The sequence below is a fragment of the Lagenorhynchus albirostris genome, chromosome 4, assembly GCF_949774975.1.
Source record: "Lagenorhynchus albirostris chromosome 4, mLagAlb1.1, whole genome shotgun sequence".
Classification (NCBI taxonomy): domain Eukaryota; kingdom Metazoa; phylum Chordata; class Mammalia; order Artiodactyla; family Delphinidae; genus Lagenorhynchus; species Lagenorhynchus albirostris.
This window is the reverse complement of record NC_083098.1, coordinates 105908371-105929329: the sequence shown is the minus strand read 5'-3', so window position 1 is coordinate 105929329 and position 20959 is coordinate 105908371. Positions and strand designations below refer to the sequence as shown.

General features: G+C 39.5%; 1 protein-coding gene across 3 annotated transcripts in view; it reads left to right on the top strand.

Annotated features, from left to right (window-relative positions):
* The first annotated feature begins 5755 nt into the window (after window positions 1–5755).
* The window catches only part of C1QTNF7 (C1q and TNF related 7), a 125544-nt gene continuing 110340 nt past the window's right edge, over window positions 5756–20959 (top strand). For 2 of the 3 annotated variants that reach the window (XM_060148488.1, XM_060148490.1), the window contains exon 1: window positions 5944–6164. In XM_060148488.1, coding sequence (XP_060004471.1) covers window positions 6143–6164 — 22 coding nt within the window. In that variant the 5' untranslated portion in view covers window positions 5944–6142. Of the gene's footprint in view, window positions 5839–5943; window positions 6165–20959 lie in introns of those variants that run through there. The other variant, XM_060148493.1, reaches the window with a different exon arrangement.

The window sequence follows — 20959 nt, the reverse complement described above, 5'->3', positions numbered from 1 at the left end:
TTTGAGTGAAAATAGATTTGCTTTAGAGATATTAAACCTGAAGGGAATGTACTGTCTCCTTGAAGTGAGACTTCACAGGCATCAGAAAAACAGGAGTGATGCCCAGGGAGAGAGCTGGGTTTGTTCTGCAGATTCGAAATTGTGAATGACCAACTCATGAAAGAAGACCCTGCAGGGGGAAGAAAGTCAGGAGCTGAGTGAGGCATCTCAAAATGCTGTAATATAGGTGAGCCATACATACAGAGGTGAAGGGTGGGAAAATGAAATTGTACCTCATTTTGAGGTACATTTTAAGGCAGATTTGAGAGACTGTACCTCAAACTGTTGATTTCTTGGTAACCTTACAACAGTGCTCATGAGTCGTTTAGCCATTAATTGGATATTGATTCACTAGAGGGCAACCAACCAAGATGGTGACCTAATTGCCATCATGTTGCATGAAGAAGAGTTGAAAGCACCAGAATCAGTGAGCATGGAAAATGGAAGAAGAAGTTGTGGTGGAGGAGGGAGGCTGAGAGTTGCCTTCACATATTGTAAAGGCTTTTATGGGTGGAAAATGGAGCAAGAATAGTCACTGTTACTTAGAGGATTCTTCTATGTTTTGTTGTGGTTCCTTCCCCCGGGAATCATCAAGCAGAATGGAGTAGCCAACTGCCAAGGCTATGAAGATGGATCATGAATAGTATGAGAGTGAATTAAAACACCCTCAAATCTTCTTCCAAACCTGTGATCCTGGATCTACAAGTAAGTCATCTCCTTTCCTAATTTTAACTATTTTCTATAGGCTGATCTGCTCCCCTCTATCACTAAGAAAGTAAAAAGGGAACTCAGATTTGCTCGCCATGACCAAAATTCATGATGAGTTAGCCAGAGACTGCAAACTCAAAGAAATGTCTTCTGCTCCATCTGTGTCTCCAGTACCCAACAGTGATGAGCACAAAATACACATCTGTGTACTACCTGACAATTTGGAGAAGATCAGCACCTCCTGTGTGGTTGCACCTTGAAGTTAGGATTGAATTACAGTCAGCTCTCCATATCCACCAGTTCAACACCTGAAGATTCAACCAACCACGGATAGAAAATTTTTTTAATTCCAGAAAGTTCTAAACAGCAAAACTTGAATTTGCTGCACACCAGCAACTGTTTACATAGCATTTACACTGATTTATAACTATTCACATAGTATTTACTTTGTATTAGGTATTATAAGTATTCTAGAGATGATTTAAAATATACAGGGAGGATTTGGGTAGGTTATATGCAAATACTACATCATTTGATATAAGGGACTTGGGCATCTTCAGATTTTGGTATCTGCCAGAGTCCTGGAACCAATCCCCATGGGTACTGAGGGATGACTGTATTTCCTACAACTCTCAATAAATAACATTTCATTTGGTCTCCAATCTCCAACCTTTAATAATGTCTTCCAAGAGGAAGATGAAGTTTCCCAACAAGGTTCATTTCTTTTTTGGCCCCTTCCTTGATGTCTTCACATGTTTGATAAAACTCAGCAAAGGCTTTATTATAAAATCCAGATGAAACCACCTGGGTTTCAGGATATAATTGGAAACTTGGCTGCTTTGATGCATGCAAAGGAGAAGAAATAAAGTCAACTATAAGAACACAAAGCTTAATATATGAATAATGTTCAAACTTTGTAATTACATTCAGATAGGGAAGTACATGTTTTCCAAGAAAAACAACCTGCTGCCTCTAAGAGTTTAGAGTGTCTTTCAGAAGTAATCAGTACTCCAATGCAATGGATGCTAAGGATGTAAGCATATTTTCTTTATTTGGCATGAAGAAAGTGTTTTAACCAGCATTTAAAAGTTCAGGTACTGGAACCAGACAACTTGGTTCAAATCCCAGCTTTGCTACTTACTGGCTGTGTGAGTGGAATTAGTCACCTAATCTCTCTGTGCTTTAGGTTCCCCAGCCATAAAATGATGATAATGTTAGTATCTACCTTATAGGATTATTGAAAGGATAAAGTGAGTTAATACATTTACAGAGCACATGAAACAGTGCCTAGTATGTAGTTAGTGCTCAACAAATTGGAATTATTGTTGCTGTTGCTTTAAAATAGTAGAAGAGAAAAAGGCCTGCTTCTTTTTGAGTTTGTGGAATGAAGGAAGCCACATGTCTATTGGGAATTGCTCAAAATACCTGAGGTAGAAACAAAATGTATCAACCAGGGCTTTCTATACCTCTGTTCAAAGACAGTATAAAAAAACACATGGCCTGAGTAGGGGGCAATTTTCAGAAAAATTAGCTCTCAACTAGTATTAATGAGATATTTACCCATTTCTACAGAGGAGTAAGTAGCCTGGAACAGTCAATGTCAGGATGATGGCTTTGTTCTGTATACATAGTAAAACAAATGTTTTTTGTTTTGGAGTTTCCTAGTTAAAGGTTAAGGAGATTACTTAACTTGTAACTTGGAATTTATAACTTTATCCCCTGAATTGAAGGTTGCTTGTGAAATCTGACAGTAAACCACTGGACAATTTTCTTAATAAATGCAAATATTTTGAAAAACAGGGAATAAGTTTTGTTTTCAACATCTATTTCTCTCTCTAATCTTTCCATGGTTTCCAATTTATCTTGCCAATTAGCACATAATGTAGAAAACCTAAATTTATAGAAGTACTCACAACTGGCATTTAGCTAGGCTTATTTTCCAAGAGGAAGAAAGTGAGAAATTACGGTTAATATGAAAATAACTATCATTTGTCAAACACTTATTGTTGTGTCAGGCCCTGTTCTGCATTCTTTACCTCTATTATCTCAATCAATCTTCCAAGAATCTCTCAAGATAGCTATCTGTGTTAGAGTAACTGATGCTAGCTAACTCTGACAAATAAACCCCCAAACTCAGTGAGGGAACTCAATATAGGTTTGCATATTACTGAATAATGTCTGATGCAGGCCACACAGCTTTCCTGGGTAGCAGACCTCTAAAAGATGCCTTGAGGTGTGGAGTTCCTTCTATTATAGGGCTTCAGCACCTCTGAGTCTTTTGCTTCTTGCCCTGTAGACAGGGAGAAAGAAAGAATGTGGCATAGGTATACCAGTTTCTACCTACCTCAGCCCACAATTAACCTACATTACTTCTGCTCAAATTGCCCAGAAATCAGTCACATGGTCAACCAAACTACAAGAGAGGCTGGGAAATGGTGAGGAAAATGTAGACACCAGTAAACACTTAAAGTATCCTCTATAGTTTACCCACTGGTCACCAAATATATCGAGATTTCCTTCCCTCTTTTCAAACACAGAGCACACTTACCCCTCCCCAAAGGAACTCCCATCTGGTCACTGCAACCAGCTAAAAGTCCAGGACTTCTGGTTCTGTGAAGTTCTTGTTCTTGTCTAAGTCTGGATGTGGCATCTCTTGACCCAGTGTCCTATGAACCAAAAAGAAAGTGATCGATAAACCAAAGTAACAAGTGTGCTCTCTCTCACACACACACACAAACACAAATACACACAAAGTACAAATGGCATAATAGCAATAGGATAACTATAATAAAAAATCCTGTCCAGAAAAGGAAAAAATGGGAGACACACAGCAGTCATTGTTACTGCATATGGCCAGGTTGACACACCCACCCTCTGCCGTGTGGGTAGAGAAGATTCTTCATAAGGCACCAGATCTGCTCTCTTGGGGAACTCCTTGTCTGTTTTTCTCTATGGCCAGAAGTTATTCCTTCTGAGAGGGTCCCCTTGTCCACCTGTGAGGTGTGTGTTGAAGAGCTGGCCCTCCATGCAGCCAACAGTCCACCTCCTGCTAGTGGAAGAAGTGGTTTTCAGTCTATCATGACATTTTTCAGATAGGCTTATGGTTATTTTAACAATATAAGTCCCTCAAAAAAATTGGCAGTCTCTTGCAAGCCATCAAATGTATGTACTGTCTCTATTCCCTTTTATTTCTCTTTGTAATTTAGCTATTTCTTTCCTGGGCTCATCTCATTCTTGAAACACTTGCCAGTGCAGTCAATAGTGTCCACCACACACAACTAATGATTTTCCCCTCATTTTCTCCTTCTAGATCTACAAGGTTACTTGGCACACGGAGCCTTCCAAGTTGTGGTCGGTGTCAGTTTAACCAAATGTTTTGTCACTGCAAAACGTAGCATCTCACCTTTCCAGCATTTGGTATCAGTTTCCTTGACTATTGACGATTATGCCAATGCCACCAAGTTTAGGATTTTGTTAGAGCAGCATCCCGTGTCCATTACCAATTTTGGTACTGGTTAGGGGAAATAATGCTAGGTGCTGTGTTACATCAAGGTGACTGATAAATAGGTCTTGCTAAGTACCTTATACGTAGTGAGGTGCTTATTAATATTATTGGAAAATGCAGTATTAGGTGTATATATGCAAATCAGTTGTTTGAACATATTTGTATTTAATCTTTCACAATTAAGGAAACCAACACTTAAAGAAATTAAGTAACACGTTGGAGATGTGTTACTGGAATCTGGAACAGATTGATCCAGATATATCTGGAATGGTTGATCCAGGTCTATGACACCACCTGTGCTTGTGCCTCTGGACGTCTCCTCAGTAGAAGCCAGAGTAAAAAATATGCTCCACCTTGTTCTCTGCTTTTATAGCAAAGGAAATCTGAAACCTGACCATTTCCCTGTAGTTTCTGATCCTTTTTCTCTTTGCACTATTTCAGAGGTATTACCCTCTGTCCATAGCATAATAATAGTTACTTAAGATGACTCAAAAACACAGTGGAAAATATTCTGTAGTTTTTGAAACAATGAACGAGGTCTTTGTCTCAAAATTTATTTATGTAAGCTTACACAGTGAGCTTACTTAATGGATTGTGCCTGTGTCAACATTTCTATTCTCCACTGAATGGTTTATTTGTTTAATGAATGTTTTCTGTATTCATTTAGGGAATTTTATTATACCATAACCATTCATTAAATCTGGAGGAGGTAACATTGTCGTATGCTTACTCTCTGTACAACCTTTGACATATTAACCTTCCCTATGGGAACATATATGCAAACCAAAATTTTCAAAACTGTTGGTTGACCTGAGCCTACACAATACTTTATTCATCCAGTAAATATTTATTAAGCACTTACCATCTATCAGGTGCTGAGAAAGACATGCTTTAAGATAGACTATAAATATTTTTTAAATCACCATTTTCAGTTGACCACATTTTACGTTTGCTGAAATGTCAGTTCACAAATGTGTGTGCGTGTGTGTGTGAGAGAGAGAGAGAGAGAGATTAATGGCAGTTTAGTAAGGGTGGTGGAAATTGTAAAAATTGCTAACATTGGTTACAGACTTAATGTCAGAAGATTTCTTCAGCTACACAGAAAGACTGCAAAGCAAATTTTCTTCCCTGAGGTTATGATTTGCATACAGAATGAAGGTTAAAATAAGACCAATGCAAATAACATCATTTTAGATATTTTCCCCTCTTAGTAAAACACAATGTACACTAATTTAAATTTTCAAACAGAAACATTAGGGAGGAATTGTATGGAAATAATTGTGTCAGCAAAAGTGATGTTTAAACACAATTTCACTAGCGTTATTGTTCCATAAGTAGGAACCTAAACTTTCCTATGTGCTTTTTGCTTCCAGTGAAGTGATACCACTTGGTCTTAAGGCATCACTTTAAAAGGCAAAAGCCACTTGAAGGAACACGGTGAGAAGAGTGATGCATAAAAGAGAGAAAGAGAACTGTTTAGATATCTGAAACCCTTGCTTTTCATTTGCCTCAGCCTGAGGTTTGCAGAAGGACGTCACCCACTCCCACTGATTCCTAACAAGAGTATATATTAAGCTCTTTGAAATGTGAGTATTATGGGAAGGATCACAGCTGCTTTAAATTATAGAAGTTGGCAAGTGCCGGGGAGGAGAGGGAGGTCTTTTAAACTGAGAAAGACAGTTGCAAAACTTTGCACAGCAGCATGAACTCCAAGCTTCAAAAGCATTCTCACACGCAGACGGGCACTTTATTTTTCATCAAGTTTTTTTTGTGTTGTTTTGAAGCTGCTTTGAATGATAAACACATATTTCTGCTGTAAACTTTTTTAATGGTTTCTAAACTCATGGGACAACCAAAGCAAGAAACCCTCATGATTTGGGGCAAGGTTTGATGTCAGCAATGCCTAGAAAAGGTAAGCTTCTATTTTCACTGCAGTTTTTTTCCCTTCTATTTGGCCTTTGTCAACAATATTTACTGGAAAGACTTAAGACAGCTACTTGTAGAGAAATGGGAAACTTGTAGAAAGTATGTCAACAAATGATAAGTCAGAGGTTGGAAAACCTCAGCTGTAGTGTTTTCTCCTATTTTCTATTCCGCTTGTCGCAGGAACAGCTGTGAACTATTTTTGACTGTATGAAAAATGGCATTTCTCTCAGAAAGTATGTGTAGATCTTCAAAATCTCCAATCTGATGTGCCTAGCATTCACCAGTGTGGTGATGGGCTCATTTATTGCAAAGGTCAGATTACCTATGTTTTCTTATCCTATGATATGCAGCTCAACTTCCAGAGCTATGATCTTTCTATTAACTCAGAAATCTTTCACATGGAAGATTTTAACATCCTTCCAGAAGGTCTCTGAAGTGTGCTTACTCTGACTTCTTATAAACTTCTTTTGCAGCCTATGTTTTTTAAAAGTTAAATAAATCGTTTGACTTTTCCTTTGGAGTGACATGAGAGGAACGTTATAGATATTGTGTCCTGGGCAGAGTGAAAAAGTTCAACTCAAAATCTGTGAAGTTGTCGTTGACTGGCAATGCTCTCATCTGAATAGGGTGGCTGTGTCTTCTTGATTGTGCCTCAGAAACAGGTAGGGAGCAGAGAGCCTAAGACAGTCCTGGTTTTTCTATGCATGGGTCATAGGAGAAGCATCCTGTGGTTTTAGGTGGAGGGGCAAGTAAACGTCTACTGTGTCATTATTATTTCCTTGAGAAAGTCTCTGTTGTCAGTGTTGCCATCTTTCTTTCCGAAGCAGAATTCCAGGTGCAAAAAACTAGATATCCACAGAGATCTGCAAATCCCCCCAGCAGGGTGCGATTTTAGCAGAGCTCACATTCATTCTTCACGCACACACATGTACTCAGAAAGCCCTGAAGGTTTGCTGGAGTTTGAGTGGTTTGGGACATCTAAGTGATCTCAGTCTGTGAAACCCACTGCTGCAGAAACTCTAGCAACAAGCCAGTTAGGCCTGGGTGAGGAAGTAAGATGCTGCCCCGAAGACGTGGCTCTTGGGGTGCAAAGGGCTCTACCTGCTTTGCTGTACCAGCTGTTGATCTGTTTCTGGACTGTTTTTCCTTGTGTGTCAAATTCTGATGACATAAAGTGGATTACAGCGACGTCCCCTGCCTTCTATGATCTCAGGGAAAGGAGAGAAATTCAGATCAGAGAGAAGGATGTGATTGTAGAAAACCGAGAATGGAGTTCCATCAACTCATGGCAAGGTCGCAGGGAGAAAGCATCCGCATTTGTGAATGGAGGAAGTGAGGGACCCCGCCTCTGGCTTCACTGTCTTGCTCCTTCCCAGACCCTCTCTGCTCTCCCTCTCTCCCTCCTCTTCTGTCCCAGCCAGCCATGCAACCTCAAGAAAGGGAACGGTGGGTTGGACAGACAAGATGATTAGCATCTCCTCCTTCTCGTCCTCTTGGCCATTCCCAGGCCAGTTGGGGAAGCCCCCACCCTATTTGGAGGGGGATCTCCAGGACCCCACCCTGTGACCTCATCGCAGGCAGCCGGAGAGCTGGGATGGCCAGGGGTTGCGTGGCGCCTTAGTGCACCCTGGGGATGGGTGCGGCCACGAAATGTGCAGTGTGGCGTGAGGTGACTGCCAGGGATGGAGTGTGCACTTCCCATCTTGGGCTCCCATGGCAGCTGGCAGCATTTCTAGAAGCCAGACCCTCCAGGCCCCACCTCTGGGCCCGAGGAGGCCCCAAAGAGGACAGAAACTAAAAAGGAGGGAGGGAGACGCAAGAGGGAGGAGATATGGGGACATATGTGTATGTATAACTGATTCACTTTGTTATAAAGCAGAAACTAACACACCATTGTAAAGCATTTATACTCCAATAAAGATGTTAAAAAAAAAAGGCAATTAGAGTTTCTAATGAAGCCCCAAGCCAGCTGACTCATCTGAGGCGCAGTCACTTGGGGCTTTGTGATGAAACCTGGACAGAGCCCTGGAAAGGACAGGTCAGGGTTGTACCAAAAAGGACACTGATGATCAGCCCATTGTGACCTAATCGTGCCTCCTCACCTCAGAGAGGCTGAGAGAAAGGCAACATATGTGAGGGACAAGGGAGGAGAGTATTAACTAATGAGCTGCCAGGGAGTGCAGAAGCCACGCTGTCTGAACCTGTAAAGAGTTTCAACCAGATTTAGCCCAGGTTGCCAGCTACAGCCTCACACCCCAAGTCTGTAGATCAGGACCTGAGAAGCCCCAGACTCCGGAATCAACCCCTAGGGCGCCTGGGAAAAAGACACCATCACAATTCAATAAACCTTAATTGTGTGTCTACTCAGTGCCAGAACCTTTATCAAGGCTCTTTGAACTTGACCCTTGACAGAGCGACCAAATGGTAACAGCCTGGAAAGTTCATGGCAAACACAAAGAGGGGCTTTGCAAATCAGCCTGCTGAAATCAAAGACAGCATCTAGTTGCATTTGAACTAGACCTTGGAGGAGGTATAAAATATCATGGGAAAGACAAAAGGGTCAAGAGCATCCAGGCAGAAGCCAGGGGACAAAGGCACAGAGATGGAAAGGTCATGGCTGCTTCCCTGTGGATGTTGAGGTGCTATTTCCCCAAGTGCATTTCAAGGAATACCAGCTTCATGGGTTATTAATAAGAGGATAACCAAAAGTATTTCCTGGGCAGGCAAACTTGTGAAAGTGAAAAACTATATACCACAGAGGACCGGAACTCAGGCTCTCGGGTCACAAACATCTGACTTCAGATCCCTGCTCCACCCCTTAACTGCCATGTGAACTTGGACCCATTCAATCATCAGTTTCTTCATCTGTTAAGTGAGGATCATTATATACATTCTTATGGGGGCATTTTGAGGATTTAATTAGAGAATTCATGAAAAGGGCCTACTATCAATGTGTCTGGCATATAAGAGCTCCATGAATTTTAGTTATTCTTACTATCTATTAGATGCTTGTTTCTTTACTGCAGGAATTCTCACATGTTTTAGTTCCTTAACATGTCCTCTCTCTCCATGAGGGGGTCATTAGGCTCTAATGTTTCCAACATGTTAGAATATGAAACGACTTCTTTTCCCTGAAGAGTATCATACAAACCATGCGACTCGGAATGCATGCTGGAAAATGATTGGGTTGGCCCAGTGAGTTGAGGCTATATGGCCTTCGAGCCAATGACGTTTCCCGAGATTTACTTGAAATTTATCAATCTCCACCAGTCACTTCACGAATTGTCTTCCATATTTCTATGAAACCAAAGCCCCCAAACTGGGATTCTCCTGTCAAAGGAAATTGACTTTTTTCTTAAAACTATTGTCAATTTTTAGAAGGAAGAGAAAAGTAACAGCAAAGCAAATTCTTGTCCTTCTTGGCTTTCACACCCAAAAGGCCAACCTCTGCCTATGGTTTGAGAGCCTGTGTATAGAGGGCAAAGCAAGGGCAAAAGGTAAGATAAAACATGATCCCACCTCAAGGAGTCATCAATTGAGTGGAGAAAATAAAATGTGTGTTCTTATGTCTAAAATGCAAAATTAGGTTTACAAGGAAGGCTATAAGAGGGGTTCAAAGTGAATGGGAATTCAGAGAAAAGGAGACCGTGGGTCCCTGGAATAATCAGAGTAATAGGTAACATTTTTTGACATATACTAAGTGTAAGGAACTGTGCTAAGTACTTTACAATATGATAACCCATGTGTCCTTTATAAGGTTACAAGGTGGGTGTTGACTTGCCCATTTCACAGATGAACAAACTGAGCCCTAGAGAAAAGCAGTAACCTGCCAGAAGTCTTCCAGGAAGTAAGGGGCAGAGTATGGTCTCAAACTCAAGTCCATGTGATGCTCTGTATCCCTTACCCAGGAAAGACTCTTCAGAGGAGATAATGTGTCACTTGGCCTTGAAGAATGGATAAGGATTAATGGGAGGGGAATTTCAGGCAGTGAAAAGAATATCAACAAAAGTATGAAAGAGACCAATGTGGGGAGTAGCAGGAAAGCCTCCCTGGTAGAACAAAGGGTGTGCATAGAAAGAAGAGGGAAATGAACTCAAAAGACTTGGTTGGATCTTAAAAGTTTTCACCACAAGAACAAAAATTTATAAGTACGTTTGGTGATGGATGTTAACTAGACTTATTGTGGTGATTATTTCACAATATATACAATTACTGAATCATTATGTTGTACACCTGAAGCTAATATAATGTTATATGTCAATTGTATCTTAATTTACAAATAGAAAAAAAATTAAGAAAATTCTAAAAAAGAAAATGTAAGAAAATGCATTAAGCTAGAAAATGTTGGAAAATAGTGTTATATTGTTATAGAAATGTATAATGAATAAAAAGTTATGTTATTTTCTGGAAAAATAAAAAAAAAGACTTGGTTAAAAAAAAAGAAAAACATGGCTGGAATCAGATCCTAGAAAGCCTTGAATGCCAAACCACAAAGTTTGGATATTTTTAATGGAGGAATCATTAAAACTTTGTAAAGAAAGTAACAAGAATGTAACTCCCTGGTGGTTCATTAGAATAATAATTTAAGATGATTAATCGGTCTGTACAGCAGGGGCAGAGACTAAACCTCCGGTTAGGAAGAGATGTTTGTCCAGGTGGGAGATGGCAGTAGTTGGTGCCACAGCAGCTAAGGGATGAAGATGCTCATTGGACCCAGTCTCCTAAACCTGCTACACCAAAGCCTTGACTGTTATAGTGGTCTTTCAAAACAACAACCTTGAGGCCTCACTAAATCCAGATTTAACCCTTAAGATGACAGGGGGTGGGAATGGAAGGTCCAAGAGGAGCTGGTTGACCTCTGAGAGCCTTCTCAGCTTTCAATCTCCATGGAGATAAACTCTAAGCACTTTTATGGAAATCACTAACCATACAGTTCCCTATTCCATCACCAGTTTCCAGACTTCATATCAAACAGGCATATTTCCTAAAGAACTTCAGAGTCTGCAAAATTTTTATGAGTTTACAGCTATGGCAATTACATAACAGTGGTAGTGGCACACAGGGATTGGGGGAGAGTGTATTTTAATATATCCCTTCAGGGGAAATTTTTATCCATCCTCTTGGCTGTCTGCCTTTTGCAAAATTCAGCTGTCTACCTCTTGTGACTGAAAACTCTTCCTGCAGCGTGATACCACATCAGGATCTTGTGGTGCTTTGAATGACAGTGATTCATGCAGGGCTCATATGACTTCTGCCAGTTCCCACATAGGGTGAGTTTCAGAGAGTAGGAATGAATTCATCTTTAGATTTTCCAGTGCCTTACAATTATAGTAGGTGTGAATCAATCTACAGACACAGGTCTGCAAGAAATTTCATATTTCTCCATTTTATTTAATACAACTTAAATTTGATTCTAAGAGTTAATGGCAGCAGAAACTTTACTTTCAGAAATGATCAGGCTCCTACTCCCACAGATACCGATACCGGTAAGGTCTTCCTTCACGTCAGCTGTGCCCACTTTTATAAATTGCCTGTCCTTTTGATGTCTGTGGATTGTGCTTTCCAGCCCTGCTTGGGAACTGTCAGTCACTGTCCAGCCAGGAACCTGGGGTCTGAGCAATCCTAGTCTGAGGTCTGGTCACAAAGAGTGAGCGTTTCCACTTCTCACAGATCCACAATATCTGACCCCCAGTCCCTCCAGGTCTGGGGAAATCTCCCATCAAAGGCCCTGCATTCTCCCCTTTCCCACCATATACTCTTGGGCTTGGACTTTCAGAAAAGAAAGGAAAAAGTATTATTTTCAAGAAACTTCTGCTTTCTGCTCTGCCTATACAACCTTGAAACAAGGAAGTACAAAAAGCCGGGCAACATTCTTGGGATAAGTTGGGAGTGGAGAACACACACAAATAAATATTTCCCTAAGTTATTTTGGTGCATACCCAATAGGTATTCAATAATGGTCAGTGGAATGCATGTCCCAATAATTGATGAAATGGCTTCTCCAAAGTTTCTCAGTTTGCCACAAGAGTTTAGTAGAGGCTTTTTATTAAGAACCTACTATGTGCCAGTACTTTACATGTACTTACTACATGTCCCCATTTTTCAGATGAGAGAGGTGAGTCACTTATCCAATGTCCTATGAGCACTAAGGGATGGAGTAGGTATTTAAAGTTGTTCCCATCTCTAAAACCCATACATTTTCCACCCTGCCACATGGAGTCCTGGAAAGGATTCCTTATTCTCTACCAGAGCTCTGTTCTTAACTAATTCTTCAGTAGACATTTCCAATTAACATTTTCTTAATTTATTTAATTGAAGTAAAGTTGATATACAATGTTGTGTTAATTTCTGCTGCAGAGCAAAGCGATTCAGTTATACATATACATATATATATATACATTTTTTCATATTCTTTTCCATTATGGTTTATCACAGGATATTGAGTATAGTTCCCTGTGCTATATAATAGGACCGTGTTGTTTAGCCATCTGATATATAATACGTTGCATCTGCTAATCCCAAACTTCCAACCCATCCCTCCCACCCTCCCCCCCCTTGGCAACCACAAGGCTGTTTTCTATAACATTTGTTTTAAATAGAGATTTTTCCCACCATGAACATAGTGTGATTCTGTTTGACATACTGATAATCTCATAGAATGGCATTTTACCCCATCTCATCACTCATCTGCAAGGAAGCAGAGAGGGAGACTTAATCCCATTTGAAAGATTAGAGCAAGGTAATGTGACTTGTTGAAGGCCACAGAGCTAGAAGGAAGCTCAAAGTCGAACATGCATTTGTCTGTCTCTGCCTCTAAGTCAAGGGAAAGAAGTTAGTCCTAATCAATCAAAAGCTAATTACAAACCAGTATTAAATATTTACACTTTTAGTGCCTTCTTATACTACCAATAACAGAAAACCATAGCTGATCTCATTGCTTTAAAACGCATCCTGCCAGATGTACACTAATGATATTTGAGAGCTGTCATTAAAACTTTAGCTGGTGGCCTTGCCACCTCAAAGCAGCTTATTCTCTTAAACTGGTAAGTGATTGTTTCAGTTTCTTTCTTACATCATTAATTTTTTTAGAAAAGACTTCTTAGGAGTAATTTTGACCCCTGGCCACTCTAAAATCTAATTTAACATCAGTAGAATCTCAGTTTAGGGATTCTTTGAATTACCAACCCATTTTATCACAGGTGTTCATATCAGTTCCTCAGATCATTAGCATCCCCTCTTTTCTTTCACAATAAAGGCCATATTCCTTGGCATTGTCATGGGGAGCTTTGAAAAATCTGTCTCTTACCCACCTTCCTCATTCCCTGCACCCCTACTGCTCCCCTCCATATATCCATATACCCATTGCACCAAATACCACAGACTAGGTGGTTTAAACAACAGAAATTTATTTTCTCACAGTTCTGGAAGCTAGAAGTTTAAGACCAAGGTGTCATAGGTTTGATCCCTTCTGAGGCCTCTCTCCTTGACTTGCAGATGGCTGCCTTCTCACTGTGTCCTCACGTGGTTTTTCCACTGTGCAGAGCATCCCTGGTATCTCTCTGCATGTCCCAATTTCCTCTGCTTATAAGGATACCAGTCAGATTGGATTAAGAACCATCCTCAGGACCTCATTTGAACTTCTTCATCACCCCTTTAAAAGTTGGTATCTCCAAATAGTCACATGGTGAGGTACTTCAACATGTGACTTTTGGGGAAGCCCAATTCAGTCCAGAACAACCCAAAAGCTATGCAGAGTGAAGTCTTCACAGTTTCTCATGCATCCCTTTTCTCCATATGACATAGGTCTAAAGAATTGAGTCTATTCCCTTGCCTTTGTATAAATTATGTTGAGCCATATACAACTGCTGACCTTCAACCATTCTATTACCAACAAAAAAATGGCAATTTAATATAATTCCGATATCATTTAGAGACTTAAAAACTCTCATTTCTTGAAAACAATTTATGTGTGGTGTCCTTATAATATTACAGAAATTGTTGGTCGTCCTCCTGTTTGTCCTCGGGTCTGAGATAAAATGGTCTCCAAAAAGACTTTGAGAATTTATCCACACTACAGACCCTACCTCTAGCTTCAACACCAGCCATAGCCAAAAGCTCATACTTAATAAAGCAGCCTCTTCCATTGAAATACCACTGGTCACCAGAAAGTTCTTTCTTATGCCAGAATCTAGCTCTTTTTTAATGGTTCTCTCCTGGTCCTTGTTCTGCTTTTATCAGTAGCAAGAAGTCCACCTCTTTCCTCTGGCTTCTTAAATATTTAAAGACCATCACCACCTCCCTTCCTAACTCTCTCTACGGTATCCCTGGACTTGCAGGAAGGAATTTCCCCAGACACTATGTGGTTCACCAAAAATATTCATGCCTCCTTTGAAATGACATCTATACCTGAACACCGGATACCAGATGAGTTTCACATCTAGTGCTAGCTCCATATCAATTTCCTGGGATGGGTAACAGCTACACAGAGCCCTGTATTGAGAAAAAATCTGAACCCAACCTAAGGTTAGCAGGAAAGAACATAGAGTTTGAATAGTGACGCCTTAGGGAGAAGCAGATACTCTCCAGAGCTGCACTAACTACTACTCTGGATACTGTCTGACAGCCTAGGGCACAGGGGAGCTATTACTGTCTGTGATCTAAATACTCTATTTTCCTTAATGCTAAATTTGCATCAGCTTTGCTAGTCAGCCAATCTCATAAAAACAACAACAACTAAGACACTCAGATTATTCTTTAACTTAGTTACAGCAAAGCCTATTTTCATCCGTGCTGTGGTGCTGCTTTTCTTCCTAGTTTACTAAAAAAATGAAGAATCTGGAATCGTGATCTCCTTGTGTGGCAGTTTCAGTCCTAACCCTTCCTGGTTGTGTGATTGTGGGCAAGTTATTTGAATGCTCTGAGCCTCTGTTCATCACTGAAAATGAGAACAATAAGTACCTACTCCAGTGGGCCCATTGGTATCATAAATAAGATATTATGTGAGAAAAATTTGTAAGTCAGAAGGTGAAATACAAATACTAGTTAATGTTAGGAGCCTGATAGTTTTGGCTGGCCAGCTAATTTTTTACCTCAGCCTCTTTGTCTTAGGGGATTTCTTCTCACTGGACAAACTGACATCTAGTAGGGGATTAGAAACAAAAGTACAAGCAAGAGGAATGGGCACACACTAGATACTCAATGAGTGGACTTGCACATGAATGTAAACTGGTCAAGGGAAAGAATTTCGGCCAAGATGAAAGTGTTTCCACCATGTTGTCAAAGCAAAATGATGAGTGAAATCCAGAGTGCCTCTCCCTGGTTGTTTTGATTATTCAAGGCCAAAGATGTTTGGTTTGGGATGATTTGTGCTTTCCATTTGCTTACACAAATCTACATTGCTGACCTCATGCTTTTGCCTGCGAAAGAAAATATACCCATTTCTCTGGCTGTTGTCAGCAACACATTAGCGTAGCTCTGCACCATATGCTGCGTCAGGGGCGATAATCCTAAATCTACAGGACCAAGCTGTTGTGCATGAATGAATAAGCATGTGGCAGAGACCCAGGAGGCCTGAAACCACACACTCCGCCTAACATGGGCAGTCACCACCTGCTCCAGTGGGGGGTGTCCAGGAGCAATGTGATCCTATGGTGCCAGATCTTCAGATTTTTCAAGAAAATCCACATATCTGGATTTTTATGTGACACGTTCCAATTTTAAAAACACTTGCTGTGTTTCTGACCTATAGAAATGACAATGTCATATGGTTCAACCTAATATAATCTAGAGATATAAAAACTGTTCCCATTTTCCTGCTATGTGGGAAAACACAGGAGCCCTCACCCTTCAAAAAAATTTCTTTTTTTTGCACACACACACGCTATTAATAACAATAGCTAACAGAGAGCTCTTCCTACACAGAGGTATACATCTAGATAAACCCTCATTTAATCCTCCCAACACAGCTGTAAGGTTGGTACTATGTTTAATCCTATTTTACAAATGAGACCCAAAGCCCCACCATCAGTTTTTAGTGACACATATGTACGTGAATACATGATCCCCTTGCCAACAGAGCCAGAGTCCTTCTGTCTCTTGAATTTCAGGAAGAAAAGTAAAATGTATTTTACTGCCCATGTGCCCAGAGATGGTCAAGGTGGGGTGAACAGTGAGTCTCCTGGCTGCTTCTGCTAACTTTAAATCTCCATATGCCTTGTGTTAGTCCACTAAGGCTGCCCTAACAGGATAATACCACAGGCTGGGGGCTGAAACAACAGAAATTTATTTCCTTGTGGTTCTGGAGGATGGAATTCCAAGATCAAGGTGCCAGCAGGGTTGGTTTCCAGCCAAAAGTTTCTTTCTGGCTTGCAGATGGCCAGCTTCTCTCTATGTCTTCACATGTCAGACAGAGAGAGAGAGAGAGAGAGAGAGAGAGAGATCTGGTGTGGTATCTCTTCCTCTCCTTATTTTTTTATTTTATTTTTTCTAATATCTCTGTTGGAGTATAATTGCTTTACAATGGTATGTTAGTTGCTGCTGTATAACAAAGTGAATCAGCAATATGTATACATATATCCCCATATCTCCTCCCTCTTGCATCTCCCTCCTACCCTTCCTATCCCACCCCCCTAGGTGGACACAAAGCACCGAGCTGATCTCCCTGTGCTATGTGACTGCTTCCCACTAGCGATTGATTTTACCTTTGGTAGTGCATATATGTCCATGCCACTCTCCCAATTTGTCCCAGCTTACACTTCCCCGTCCGCATGTCCTCAAGTCCATTCTCTATGTCTGCATTGTTATTCCTGTCCTGCCCCTAAGTTCTTCAGAATCATTTTTTTTTACATTCCATATATATGTGTTAGCATACAGAATTTGTTTTCCTTTTTCTGACTTATTTAACTCTGTATGATAGACTCTAGGTCCATCCACACCACAAATAACTCAATTTTGGTTCTTTTTATGGCTGAGTAATATTCCACTGTATATATGTGTCACATCTTCTTTATCCATTCATCTGTCAATGGGCACTTAGGTTGCTTCCATGTACTGCTTATTGTAAATAGAGCTGCAGTAAACATTTTGGTACATGACTCTTTTTGAATTATGGTTTTCTCAGGGTATATGCCCAGTAGAGGGATTGCTGCATCATATGGTATTTCTATTTTACTTTTTTAAGAACCTCCATACTGTTCTCCGAAGTGGCTGTATCAATTTACATTCCTACCAACAGTGCAAGAGGGTTCCCTTTTCTCCACACCTCTCCAGCATTTATTGTTTGTAGATTTTTTGATGATGGGCATTCTGACTGGTGTGAGGTGATAACTCATTATAGTTTTGATTTGCATTTCTCTAATGATTAGTGATGTTGAGCATTCTTTCATGTGTTTGTTGCCAATCTGTGTATCTTCTTTGGTGAAATGTCTATTTAGGTCTTCTGCCCATTTTTGGATTGGGTTGTTTGTTTTTTTGATGTTGAGCAGCATGAGCTGCTTGTAAAATTTGGAGATTAATCCTTTGTCAGTTGCTTCATTTGTGAACATTTTCTCCCATTCTGAGGGTTGTCTTTTGGTCTTGTTTATGGTTTCCTTTGCTGTGCAAAAGATTTTAAGTTGCATTAGGTCCCAATTGTTTATTTTTGTTTACATTTCTATTTCTCTAGGAGGTGGGTCAAAAAGAATCTTGCTGTGATTTATGTCATAGAGTGCTCTGCCTATGTTTTCCTTTAAGAGTTTATACTGTCTGGCCTTACATGTAGGTCTTTAATCCATATTGAGTTTACTTTTGTGTATGGTGTTACAGTGTGTTCTAATTTCATTCTTTTACTTGTAGCTGTCCAGTTTTCCCAACACCACTTATTAAAGAGGCTGTCTTTTCTCTATTGTATATTCTTGGCCCCTTTATCAAAGATAAGGTGACCATATGTGCGTGGGGTTATCTCTGGGCTTTCTATCATGTTCCATTGATCTATATTTCTGTTTTTTTGCCAGTACCATACTGTCTCGATTACTGTAGCTTTGTAGTATAGTCTGAAGTCCAGGAGCCTGATTCCTCCAGCTCCGTTTTTCTTTCTCAAGATTGCTTTGGCTATTCGGGGTCTTTTGTGTTTCCATACAAATTGTGAAATTTTTTGTTCTAGTGCTGTGAAATATGCCACTGTTGGCTTAATAGGGATTGAATTGAATCTGTAGATTGCATTGGGTAGTATAGTCATTTTCACAATGTTGATTCTTCCAATCCGAGAACATGGTATATCCTTCCATCTGTTTGTATCATCTATAATTTCTTTCATCAGTGTCTTATAGTTTTCTGCATACAGGTCTTTTGTCTCCTTAGGTAGGTTTATTCCTAGGTATTTTATTATTTTTGTTGTAGTGGTAAAAGGGAGTGTTTCCTTATTTTCTCTTTCAGATATTTCATCATTTGTGTATAGGAATGCAAGAGATTTCTGTACATTAATTTTGTATCTTGCTACTTTACCAAATTCATTGATTAGCTCTAGTAGTTTTCTAGTAGCATCTTTAGGATTCTCTATGTATATATCATGTCATCTGCAAACAGTGACAGTTTTACTTCTTTTCCAATTTGGATTCTTTTTATTTCTTTTTCTTCTCTGATTGCTGTGGATAAAACTGACAAAACTATGTTGAATAATAGTGGTGATAGTGGGCACCCTTGTCTTGTTCCTGATCTTAGTGGAAATGGTTTCAGTTTTTCACCATTGAGAATGATGTAGGCTGCAGATTTGTCATATATGTCCTTTATTATGTTGAGGTAAGTTCCCTCTAAGCCTACATTCTGGAGGATTTTTATCATAAATGGGTGTTGAATTTTGTCAAAAGCTTTTTCTGCATCTATTGAGATGATCATATGTTTTTTTCTCCTTCAATTTGTTAATATGGTGTATCACATTGATTGATTTGCGTATATTGAAGAATCCTTGCATTCCTGGGATAAACCCCACTTGATCATGGTGTATGATCCTTTTAATGTGCTGTTGGATTCTCTTTGCTAGTATTTTGTTGAGGACTTTTGCATCTATGTTCATCAGTGATATTGGCCTGTAGTTTTCTTTCTTTGTGACATCCTTGTCTGGTTTTGGTATCAAGGTGATGGTGGCCTCATAGAAGGAGTTTGGGAGTGTTCCTCCCTCTGCTATATTTTGAAAGATTTTGAGAAGGATAGGTGTTAGCTCTTCTCTAAATGTTTGAAAGACTTCACCTGTGAAGCCATCTGGTCCTGGGCTTTTGTTTGTTCGAAGATTTTTAATCACTGTCTCAATATCAGTGTGTATATTTTCTATTTCTTCCAGGTTCAGTCCCAGAAGGTTGTGCTTTTCTAAGAATTTGCCCATTTCTTCCAGGTGGTCCATTTTATTGGCATACAGTTGCCTGTAGTAATCTCTCATGATCCTTTGTAGTTCTGCAGTGTTGGTTGTTACTTCTCCTATTCATTTCTCATTCTATTGATTTGAGTCTACTCCCTTTTTTCTTGATGAATCTGGCTAATGGTTTATCAAGTTTGTTTATCTTCTCAAAGAACCAGCTTTTAGTTTTATTGATCTTTGCTATTGTTTCCTTCATTTTTTTTTTCATTTATTTCTGATCTGATCTTTATGATTTCCTTCCTTCTGCTAATTTTGGGGTTTTTTTTTTCTTCTTTCTCAAATTGCTTTAGGTGTAAGGTTAGGTTGTTTATTTGAGATGTTTCTTGTTTCTTGAGGTAGCATTGTATTGCTATAAAATTCCCTCTTACAACTGCTTTTGCCACATCCCATAGGTTTGGGATCATCGTGTTTTCGTTGTCATTTGTTTCTAGTTATTTTTTGATTTTCTCTTTGATTTCTTCAGTGATCTCTTGGTTATTAAGTAGTGTATTGTTTAGCCTCCATGTGGTTTGTATTTTTTACAGTATTTTTTCCTGTAATTGATATCTAGTCTCAGAGCGTTGTGGTCGGAAAAGATACTTGATACAATTTCAATTTCTTAAACTTACCAAGGTTTCATTTGTGACCCAAGATAAGATCTATCCTGGAGCATGTTCCATGAGCACTTGAGAAGAAGGTGTATTCTGTTGTGTTTGGATGGAATGTCCTATAAATATCAATTAAGTTCACCTTGTTTAATGTATCATTTAAAGGTTGTGTTTCCTTATTTATTTTCATTTTGGATGGTCTGTCCATTGCTGTTAGTGGGGTGTTAAAGTCCCCTACTATAATTGTGTTACTGTTGATTTCCTCTTTTATGGCTGTTAGCATTTGCCTTATGTTTTGAGGTGCTCCTATGTTGGGTGCATAAATATTTACAATTGTTATATCTTCCTCTTGGTTTGATCCCTTGATCATTAGATAATGTCCTTCTTTGTCTTTTAAGTCTTTATTTTAAAGTCTATTTTGTCTGATATGAGAATTGCACTCCAGTTCTCTTTTGATTTCCATTTGCATGAATATCTTTTTCCATCCCCTCACTTTCAGTCTTTATGTGTCCCTAGGTCTGAAGTGGGTCTCTTGTAGACAGCATATGTACAGGTCTTGTTTTTGTGTCCATTAAGCCAGTCTATGTCTTTTCGTTGGATCATTTCATCCATTTACATTTAAGGTAATTATCAATATGTATGTTCCTATTACCATTTTCTTAATTGTTATGGGTTTGTTTTTGTAGGTCCTTTTCTTCTCCTGTGTTTCCCATTTAGAGAAGGTCCTTTAGCATTCGTTGTAGAGCTGGTTTGGTAGTGCTGAATTCTCTTAGCTTTTGTTTGTAAAGGTTTTTTTTTTTTTTTTTC